Source organism: Cyprinus carpio, chromosome A1, assembly GCF_018340385.1.
Source record: "Cyprinus carpio isolate SPL01 chromosome A1, ASM1834038v1, whole genome shotgun sequence".
Taxonomy (NCBI): domain Eukaryota; kingdom Metazoa; phylum Chordata; class Actinopteri; order Cypriniformes; family Cyprinidae; genus Cyprinus; species Cyprinus carpio.
The window spans coordinates 25,510,764-25,522,162 of record NC_056572.1 but is presented as its reverse complement, the minus strand read 5'-3'; the positions used below and the strand labels follow the sequence as shown (position 1 = coordinate 25,522,162).

General features: G+C 34.7%; 1 protein-coding gene across 2 annotated transcripts; it reads right to left on the bottom strand.

The window, feature by feature from the left end:
• Positions 1 to 363: 363 nt before the first annotated feature.
• Positions 364 to 3,222, bottom strand: LOC109045943. Of its 2 annotated transcripts, XM_042759240.1 has the most exons (8): positions 3,086 to 3,222; positions 2,603 to 2,711; positions 2,386 to 2,527; positions 1,826 to 1,966; positions 1,510 to 1,635; positions 1,353 to 1,394; positions 1,077 to 1,211; positions 366 to 880 (listed from the first exon to the last, which is right to left on the bottom strand). In XM_042759240.1, exons 1-8 carry the CDS (start codon positions 3,201 to 3,203, stop codon positions 701 to 703), a joined length of 993 nt encoding a protein of 330 aa, XP_042615174.1. In that variant the 5' UTR covers positions 3,204 to 3,222; the 3' UTR covers positions 366 to 700. The 2 variants fall into 2 exon arrangements, with proteins under 2 accessions (XP_042615172.1, XP_042615174.1); XM_042759238.1 differs by having other exon boundaries at positions 364 to 880; positions 2,386 to 2,711.
• Positions 3,223 to 11,399: the final 8,177 nt, after the last annotated feature.

The window sequence follows — 11,399 nt, the reverse complement described above, 5'->3', positions numbered from 1 at the left end:
CAACATTGATGAAATTTGACAATATAATATTATAATATTTTTGGGTGAACTATCCCTTTAAGGCCTAGTGAAGTACACTGGTGTGTTTTATAGTAGTGAAAATATCCCCTCTTGCACAGCTCTCAAATCTTACTTGCATATGTACATAGATATTTTTAAACTTGGTGCATGATATCAATGACATCAAACCTACATACAGTGCTATTTTATCCCTTTTGAAGCTTGATGGCCCCTGGTTACTAATGCTTTCACTGTATGGGGAAATTTATTTTTCTGGGTGAATTAATATTTTATACTTTTTGAAGCTTGATGCCCCCTGTGTGAACTTGACCTTTTTAACTGTCAATTAAAATCATACAACCATATGTAAATTAATCATTTAATATAATTTACAGGTTCTTACTATTTCTGACTTATGCATTCCATGACCTTTCCAGCTGATTGTGATTACTGGATTAAATATTTCTTGACATTTTAAAATTTTTCATGACTGATATTTCCAGGATTTCCATGACTATGGGTATTGTAGTGACTGTAGTTAGGATTACTATTTTTAATGCTACTTCTACTGCTTGATAAATATACAACTTCATAAAAGGAGAAAGACAAACAATAATACTTCTTATGACCTTGTTTCATTGTATTTTATAACAAAGATAATAAAATATACAATATTTAAGGGGACAAAACTGTGAGGATATTAGACCGAAGATGTATTTTTCTGTATATTACATCCTCTGAGGAAAGAGAGATGATGGTTGTGATAAAGACAAGGAATTTTTTGAGACCACTCATACACAGATAAAGCAACAGAAGAGGATTCCATCTCTAAAACCATCTGGATGCTGCTATTGTTCCCAAGGCACTGATCTACATCCACCTGGTTATGAAGACAAACAAACAAAAATATATCATCAATTCATTGATATTTTAGTCTCAAATAGTCAAACTGGTAAAACCTAAGAAAACATAGACCATTGAAATAAAGTCAAAATCTTGAATGTGTTCACATACTTTTCAAAACAACCAAGTGCATTTAAGTTTTTCTTTTTTTATATATATGCAGCATAGCTTACCTTGTTTCCATGAAGTACCAGAGTTCTGAAAACTTGTCCAAAAGGCTTTAGTAGCCGTAGCACTCCTGTAACAGCACAGGGCTGATTGGGAACATTACATACAACCAGCAAATGGTCCAAAGGTGTTAGCAGCCCCTAAAAGATAGTGGGACTTCTTGTAAGGAGGTATAAAGAATGTATGGTAGTTTGACAAATCTTATGAAAATGTTTGTCTCGTTATTTATTATTATTATTTTTTTAAAGATTGAATATTTAAGTCTGAAAAGTAATACTTGCATTTGACAATGATGGTCCCACAAAGGCATGAAACACTGACACCTAAAGTATAAGTAGCTACATTAAACCCTCAGAGTAAATGGACAAAATAATGAAGTATTTATGCAAGAAAATGTTAATTATAAAATTGTTTACGTCCATTCGTGTGTTAACTCACAGGTGAATTAAAATCAACAGTTCGAGACACCAACTCTAAACTTTGCTGCCTCATGTGAACTGGGATAGCAGAGTAAACCTTCACCATCTCCTGGGCTGAGAATTCAGTTGGAAACATCAGTAAAGCCTGAAAACACACACACACACACACACACACACACACACACACACACACACACACACACACACACACACACACACACACACACACACACACACACACACACACAGAGAGAGAGATATAAAAGTGCTGTACTTATGCTGGAAAATATTATATTTGTTTGTTAAAATAAACACCAGGCCACAATAGCACATACCTTCTTCCACTGTAGACAGGTTGTCGTGTCAACATCAGTTGCCATTAAAACCTCAACAGGGTGACCAAAGGGAGATGCCATTTTGATGAGTTCACTCTCAGAGTAATCAAGAGGGATTCCAGACACACGAATCACACCCTTCTGTTGGGAAACAAAGGAACGATGAGAAAAAAGTGAACTGCTTTGTTAAAAGAGTGAAGGTCGCTTTATTACAGCACACAGTCTGTAGTGTTTCCCCTCTGAAACATAACGATTCTCACACCACCAGAGGTCACTGTTTCACATTTGTTCATTTGTTATCGTGGGACTGTTGGTGCTAACCATTCGAGATGCATATCTTGTTATTTTAAGGCTGCAGTGTTGAGACTAAGCTGATACTTTAATGGTTTAATGGTGGTATTTTTTCAATCAATATTCTGGTAGTGATCACAGTTCAAACTAGAAAATAAGAACCTTTATAAAACATCCTCTAGAAGAGTTTTGCTTTGAATGCATAAAGTTCGGTTATCACAATAATCTCATCAAAAACCATTAGTATCTAATATCCTCCCAGAACTTACAGTTTGTGCTGATGTTTTTGCAGTCGTCTTAGTTACTGGTATCTGAATGTTCATGGATTCAGTGGTTACTTCTGATTTTGCAGATTTTACTGGAAATGAAGACTTTTGATAACCTTTTTTCAAGCCATTGTAAGTGGTAGATCTGCGTGAAGAAGACAAGGGTCTTTGTGTAGTATAGTGTATTGCTTTATTACAGTCTAAAGAGATAAACTCTTGCCTCATGCTACATTTTGAGTGAGGGGGAACATAGACTGAACCAGGCCTCCACTTGGTGACCTCAGCAGGCCCATGTTGCAGCCTCTTTAGGAAGGAATTTGAGCCTCTTCCTGGAAAAGAAACCATGATTATATAATTTCTAATGTTACAGCTGTATATTTCTAGCCCCAAAACAGTTATTATTATTATTAACAACAACAACAACAATAAACAACCAATGTTTAATAGGATGACAGCATTAAACCTGAAGAAATAAATATACAATAAATACAACTCAAAAAAAAAAAAACACAAATAAATAAAAGGCTTCAGCATCTGCAACTTCAAAAGACATATGAGAATGGAGTAAGATAGATAGATAGATAGATAGATAGATAGATAGATAGATAGATAGAGCAGTATTTTGTGTGATGTTGCAATTTCCCAACCAACATTTTGGATAAGCTGCATTGTTGTTGCAGAAACAACAGAAAAAACAACTCACCTGATGCATGTCTTATTCTTTTCAGTGTTTTAGACTGGGTTGAGAAGTGCTCATGAATGAGTTCAGATGGGCGGGATCTTTCAGGGCTGAGGGATCTATGGGAATGGATTCTTGCCATGCACCATTAATAACCTTTTTGATTCCTCTGTTCCCCGTGAGCGTATGGTGACTCTCTGGATGATTCCACTTGATCAGATGAGTTCCATGTAGCATGGCCATATTTAACATTCTTTGTTCCTTTGCGCTGCTGAATGTTTTGTATAATGAAGGGGAGATTCTCTGTTGTTAACTGGTTGTCTGGGCAATGACTGAGTAATTCTAGATCCTCAAGAGAAAGACCAAGGCTGCTCAAAGCTTTGTTCAAGTTGTCTGTTGGAAGATGCAGTATTTTTTGTTTCTTTGGCTCTGCTTCTTTGGTTTGTGGTCTATCAGGAGGCATCATTGCTTTGGATATCACTGACTGATATCGAGGACAGTCCACGTCTGGTTTGAAGGTGAAATGTTTGCCAAGATGGTTGTGACTGGATCTAACAAGAGCTTCCTCAGATGCTGGCAGTGACAATGTTGTGTTATTCATGAAGGGACCTAGTGTTTTCTCCTGAATGATCTCTTTTGCTAGAAGGGCACCACTCTCCTTATAGGAAATGAGTGAATTAATGTCTGTGACAGATGTTGAGGGGTTGCTAACCATGTGAGGTATGGAACCCATGTTTTTAAACCCCCCGGGTTGCTGGTACATGCTCAAAAATGAGGATCTTTGAATGCCAACAGGCTGTAAGAGATTTAAAGGAACAAGGGGGTTCCCATAACTGCTATTATTTAAAGCTGCAACATTACTAATCAGGTTCAAAACCAACTGAGCTTCAAGTTGTGCTAGTCTCAGTAGGAAAGCTTGTGCTGTTCCGAATAGTGGTGGCACACTATTGAAAACACTGCTCATCTGAGACAAACACACTGGCCTGGTGTTGATTTGAGCAGCATGTGGATGTCTGTGGGGGGAAAAAAAAAGAAAAAAAAGAGGCATATCTATTTATGAATCATTCAAACTAGTACATTCAGCACCTGGGTCATTATTTTTCTGGATCTATTAATATATTTAAAAATGCTTTGAAAATGTAATTTATATATAATTCCAGAGTTAATTAACTATGATATCATAATGAATAATATAATTTTTTTTAAATAAATTACACACACACACACACACACACACACACACACACACACACACACAAATAATATAATAAAGTATATTTACAATATATTTACAAACTTAAGTTATTTTTAACTTCTCTTTCTTTCTTTTTATTACAACACATTTTCAATAAATTTAGAGTCGCTAAATTGACGATCTTCCTGAAAATGGTAAAGTTTTTCCAAACTGTATTTTATCAGCACAAACATTTCTAAGAATTTAGCACATATTCTTTTTTCTTTCAGACATTTTTTTAACTCCACTATCTGCTCATTATTCAAATGGCAATTTAGAGAAAAGCATTTGTTGATAAGCTTTTCCTTTCACCTAGGCCATAAATCCTGAATGAGGCTCAACATTTAGCTCCCAAGTAAGCTTAAAATATAAACTGTGAAATAGTTCTCTGGTGTTGAACATATGCATAAATTCTTTAAAGCTTAATCAAGGGGCAGTTAGTCTCAACAGAGCAAGAGAGGGCAACTTCCTGAAGACCTTCATTCAGACATGCGCTCATTTCATTACATATAATTAATAACACGCCAGCGGGGTGTTTTTCAAACACAGTGACAGCATGTCCTTGTAACATGAGCAAGAGGTGAAAGACATTTGTCTAGTGTTAAGTTCCACACAGCTGCCATGATTTCAAAGCCACAACCACATGGCCCCCGGCATGTGTGCTCTCTCCTGGACAGATCTTTGAATAATGTGTTATTCAATAAATAATTATATTTTTTTAGGAAGGGTTGACAAACCATTATACAAAAATCTAGGAGTAACAAGGAGTAACACTTTAGTATAGGGACCAATTCTTACTAGTTGCTTGACTATTGTTATGCCTATTATTAACATTGTCTGTTTATTATGAAGCACATATTCTTCATGACCATATTCTACATCCTTAATCCTACCCAATACCTAAACTTAACAACTACCTTAGTAACTATTAATAAGCAGAAAATTAGGAGTTTATTGAGGCAAAAGACGTAGTTAATGGTTTGTTAAAAGTGAGAATTGGCCATAAAAATAAAGTGTGAACGAACAAGTCTATCTGCCAAAATTACTTTCAAAAATATGATAAAAATTAGTAGTTTTTCAATCAAAATGTAGTGATTTACTAGGAGAAAATTACATGCTTAGACCCTTGTGAAAAAGTTTTTGTGGAAACCTGCACCTATTTAAAAAAACTGTACTAACAGATAATAGAATAATAAAATAAAGACTACATAACTGTACACTTTAATGACTATTTTATGTTTCTTAACATACTTTAGTACACCTTTAAAAAGTGTACTTTTTAATTATGTTAAATAAATATTTTCCAATACTTTTTCATGCTTTAAAGAAGTGCTTATTTTCATGTGCTGCCTGACATAATAACCACATGTAAAGTTCTTGATTTTAATTTTAACTGTAGTATGTAATTCGATATTACATTTAAAGCTAAAAATTTGTACATTTAAACAATTACAGTAGACGTAATTATATCATTACATATCAAGATTATATAAAAAGCACACTTAAGTTCAACTAATTGCATTTAATATAAATTTAATGATACATTTTAACTGAATTACAAATAACATGTAGTTAAGTGTCAGTAAACATTGCATTCTCATTTAAGTATATTATTTCAAAGTAGCCTATATTACTTAAGTAATAAGTATGCATGTATACTTCTTTTTCACAAGGGTATTGCCAATGCCAGAAAGCTACAAAACTGAGCTGACTGACTGGTAAGCAGTGCTTTATTCCAATAAATAAAACTAAATGTTAAAGGTTAATGTTGTTTAGCACATCTACCAGGAGGGGTTGTTGACACATCATAGCTAATTATGTAAAATGAGACACTCAATCAGTTAGAATATGCCAAAGCACATTTTGTCAAGCTGTCACATTTGGCTTCCTGATGAAATATTGGCTACTTTAGATGAACAGTTTGTCCTTGGTACTGCCATTGAAGCTAAGCAGACTCTGTGGTGTCATATGAACAGTGTGTCTGAGCCAGACAGATAACAAAGATATGCTGGATGAATTATGCTTTCTGTTGACATCGGGGAAGTTCTTAGACATATATAATTGAATACACAAAAGTGACCTTCAAAAAGCAGTCAGCGAGATTCCCTTGACTCTCACTCTGCAATATTAGAGAGCGATGTTTGAACACTATCATTTCATTTTAATAGCAGAGCGGTATGTTCCTAAGTGTGATCTCTGATCCCAGCTGGCCTGTAACTGAAATTCCAAGTGTGACGAGAATCAACAACCGCCAGCTTGCTTTCCTGAAGAAATCATCTGAGCCTTCTCACTCTATCTCCTCTCACTCTATCGGTCACAGATCTATTTTTAGGAAAATCTTATATATAGGCATGATCATCTGATGCAGGATCACTCGTCCAGAAGTATGTTCAGATTCACACATTCGTCAACTCTTATGTAAGGGACTGACATTGAAGGATGCAATAAAAGTGTAATGATCATTATAGCTCTTATACAAATTTTTTTTTTTTTTTTCAGGAATGGTATGATGGCCTGAAGACACTGTGTGAAATGTCGCTTGGCAGATAGTGCTAAATTAATAAACTAATCTGATTCACAACTCCTGTGCAGATATTTATCATGCTGTCTTCATTCCTGGAAGGCGGGAATATTGGAACAGTCCATGCTGGTCAGATAAGGGCAACCCATTACATACATACATAAATATGATGATAGAACAGCTTAGCACAATATCTCTGCTCTATATTACTAGGATATGGGGTTTTAGCACATTCTGGAATGAGACCAAAAATCTTGTTAACTCAGAGATTGTTAATGACCCAGCCCCTTGAAAAGGCCACACATACTGAATTACACAAGCCTCGCCTGAAAAAAAATTCAGGTCTCTGTTACAGCTAATATGGAAGTAGGGGGAATCCTGTCGCTCAGGTACATGACGTCCTCAAAAGACATTACTCCCAAATCCATAATAACCTCTGTTGTCCTGTGCTTGTACATTTGATTTATGTATTCCATGAGGTACTGGACAAGGCTTTGAGAGGGGAAGTTTTCTTTGAATTTAAATTTAAATTTACACACACACACACACACACACACACACCACACACACACACGTATATATATACATATATACTATATAATATATATATATATATATATATATTATATGTATATATGTTAATATGTATATATATATATGCACCCCCTATCATGCAATTATTTCCTTAAATATTGTTGGGAGTAATATATCTTGCCCATGTCTTGACAAATATCACTCTACAGATAACAGTCTAAGACTATAGATTAGACTTTAGAGTATAGAAGCTATAGATTTAACCCGAATTAGCAGAACCCAAGAATTGAAGAGTAACTCTCACATAATTCAGTATTTATTTAGTGACTATAATGCTTCTGGTAAACTGTTGTGATTTGGAGATAAATGTAAAGACTTTCAATCTGTAGTCAGCCTGTGGGCAACAAGAGACAGAGACATGCATATGTGACTTTGACTTGAGAATAAATTCAAGACCTTGACACACTCTTGTTAAAGTTCACAATAGATGTTAAAAATGGAATGCAACAAGTGACAAGGGTTCTCTGGGCACCAAAACAGTTCACAGCCATACATTTCTACACTAGTGTTTAGCAACTTTTGAGTTTTGTCTTTTTAAAACTATTCTAATGCAGAAGCATTACAGCTATTTTCAACTGAAAATAGAAAGTAATAAAACCAAGCTCAATTACAATACTCTAATGCTTCATTCAGGTAAATATTTCTAGCAAAAATTTGTACCTCAAAGTACAAAATAAAAAAGTTAATTGTGAGATATCGTTTAAAGAAGAAATAAAGTCACATTTTTGAGAAATAGTCACAATTGTGAGATATAACATTTGCAATTCATGAGAGAAACAGTTACGTCATGAGATATAATGCCACAATTACAGGAAATAAAGTCACAATGTGAGATATAAAAATTACACTGTGAGATACAATGTTTTCGTTAATAAGAAATGAAGGGAGACATAAAGTTTAATGTATCCCATACAGAGAATGTATAGTGGCTCTAAAGCATAGCGTGATGACACCGACAAACCAGCTTGTCTTTGCATCAGCTGTCGACAATAAAAATAAATGACTGTATGTTAAGAAAAAATGGGAAATCCACTTTGATTAAAAGTTTTTTTTTTACAAGACAGAGATATGGGAAAAATGCAACTTAATTAGGCTGCATGTTTAAATGTATAGCAGTATATTATATATTATAGTATAGCCTGCTATTCATTTAAAAACAAAAACACAACCCATGCTGAAAGATTCATTCAGGCTCTTCTAACAAAATCCTTACTCACATGTTAGCTGTAGTTAAAAGCTGAGCTGGAGCTTCTTTTCCTTTGGAGTGAGTGAATTCTTCATTATTTATCACTTCAGACTTCTGAACTTTCAAATGAACACCTAAAACTACAATTTGAAGTACATTCAGATTATTCACTCCCAGTGCAAAATGTCTTTTGTCTCCCTCTGTAAATCTTATGCCACTCCTCACTCCAGTCAGACACACACTGTAACACATTCTTTCTTCTCAGTATGTTTTCATCCCCCTGACTCACATACATGCTTGTCCTCCCAACACCACCCCCTATCATTTTCCTTAAGGCTTTCCCCTCTGCTTTGGCAGCAGTCATATGCTCTCATATGCTCTAAACACACTTGACAATATCGACAATATTAAGTACACACTAAAATGACTAGATAATGATCAGCACTGTATTTTTAGGGTTCAAACACCAAAAAGTTGTTTAGAATAAATGACTGATCACAGGATAGCTTTGAATGTTTCATACATTGCTTGGCATTGGACTCTGTTCTGTTATAAAAGGATGTTCAAGAAACTGATACTGAAAAGAGAGAGAGAGAGAGAGAGAGAGACAAAGATTATTGGAGTACATTTTACAATAAACTAGCAATTTCTAAAAAACTTCTTCTTTTTCTTTCTTTCTTTTTTTTTTTCTCAGAGTGGTTAATATTCATACCCATTCAGGAAAGAATCAACAATTTATATATTACTTTTCTTATACAAGGAGGTTCTGCTTCTCCTTTGTGGTCACAGGACTTCACAAAACAACTCCAATGAAGTCCAAAAGTGTGCAGATTCAGAAAAATATTGATACAATGTCATGTCTACGTCACTTTTCTTGAGAGAAAATTACTGTTAAACTCGTCTCTTACTGTACACTTACTTTACTAGGTGAAAAACAAAATGTGAAAAGAGTATTATGTCCGAATTCACAGTATTCATAAAACAGTAAGTTCCCAGATGACCTAGTTCTGATGACGCCACGGGACGACTTGTGAATGGCAGGGAAGCAACCCTACAATGACAAAATGATGAATGTTGTAATTATGTTGAATGTAGTAATTCAATTATGTTACAAACAGTCATTCTACTACATACTTTTTTTTTTACGGTTGCAAACTACTTAAAAGAATGAGCAAAATACTCAGAACACTGCGCTTAAAGGGATAATTCACCCCTCAAAATTAAAATTCTGTCATTAATTACTCACCCTCATGTTGTTCCAAACCCATAAGACCTTCGTTAATCTTCGGAACACAAATTAAGATATTTTTGATGAAATCCGAGAGCTTTCTGACCTGGCATAGACAGCAATGCAACTGCCACATTCAAAGCCCAGGAAAGTAGTAAGGACATCATTAAAATAGTCCATGTGACATCAGTGGTTCAACCTTAATTTTATGAAGCTACGAGAATACTTTTTGTGCACAAATTGCTGAATAAAGTCATTATTTTTGTTTTCTTTCACACAAAAAGTATTCTCGTACAGTAAGTGCTACAAATGAACGCAAGACTAAATATTACAGGCTAAAGATAATACAAATAATAGACACACTTGAAAACACCTGCAGCTGTTTTGTAGCAAATGTCATTGAACATTTTTGCTGTGGCATTTAGCATTTACATGGCTTTAACCAGCTGATGTCCTCAGAGTGCAGAATTGGAGTGCTTTGAAGTAGTGAATCATTTTGTAGAGCAGCTGCTTCAATTTTAATTTTCAAAAGTCTCAGTGTCTCCCATCACTAGTGCCAAGACTGCATGTCATCAAGGGTGGTCCAACCTAAAGTTTTATAGGTCATTTGGGGCAGGATAAAAAAAATAAAAAATCTCCTTCACAGCTCACATAGTACCATTACTATAAAATGAGTGACATGGGTATGTATATGTTCACATTTAGCTAATTTATCTTGATTGGTATGCATTATATCCCACAATATATTGTTGCAAAAAAAATATTTTCATAAGCATGCAGGGCATGACATGAGCTAATCAACAGCGACAAACATATGCAAACAAAATGGGAGTGGGCACGCATACATAGTTGTCTATGAATAGACCAAAGGTATTGGATGAGACATGTTTGATATAGCTCGTAGCTTCTGGGATATTTCGTAGCTTTTTGGTATTTCTTTTTGTATACCATCAAGCCAGGTATGATATTTATTTCAATTTTAATTAATATACTCTTATATATTTAAGAGTTAAACTATACCGTTGTTCACCTTATATAGGACTTTATCTTGAAATCAGTCTTTTTGTCCAGGCTTGTTACCAAATGCAGTACTATAATCATCTGTGATTCATTTGTGATTCAACAACCATATAAAACCTATTGTGTGTATATTTGAAAATTGTAAGGGAAATAATCTATTCTGTTTAAAATTGTAGATATTTCTATTATTTTATATATAAAATATGAAAATTATTATGACAATCCATCTTTCATTTCCCCAGCTCTGTTCAACCATGTGCAATTCATCCTTCATAATCTGGAATGCATCTATTTTTGAATGGTACTGCATTTGTGAAGGACATTTTGGAACTTATTTTGTCCTTTTCACTTCAATACTTTGCTTCATTGTGGGAACACCGGTCCATTGCTGGTTCCTCGGGGTCCATCTGCGTGGGAACATCAAACCAAACTTAGTGTTTCCACTGAACATCACTATATTGGAGGTTTTTTATTGTTTTCAATGCATTGTAGACATCATTGTTGTCAGATATCCCTCTAAATTGGGCCAGAGCATGCTTCACTTTCTTATTGGTC

Coding starts and splice junctions, on each gene's coding strand:
- LOC109045943 (XM_042759238.1), bottom strand. CDS start 3,203: ATGGCAAGAATCCATTCCCATAGATCCCTCAGCCCTGAAAGATCCCGC. Junction 2,712..3,085: donor AAGAATAAGACATGCATCAG/GTGAGTTGTTTT, acceptor TTTCTTTTCCAG/GAAGAGGCTCAAATTCCTTC. Junction 1,967..2,385: donor CAAAAACATCAGCACAAACT/GTAAGTTCTGGG, acceptor GTTTCCCAACAG/AAGGGTGTGATTCGTGTGTC.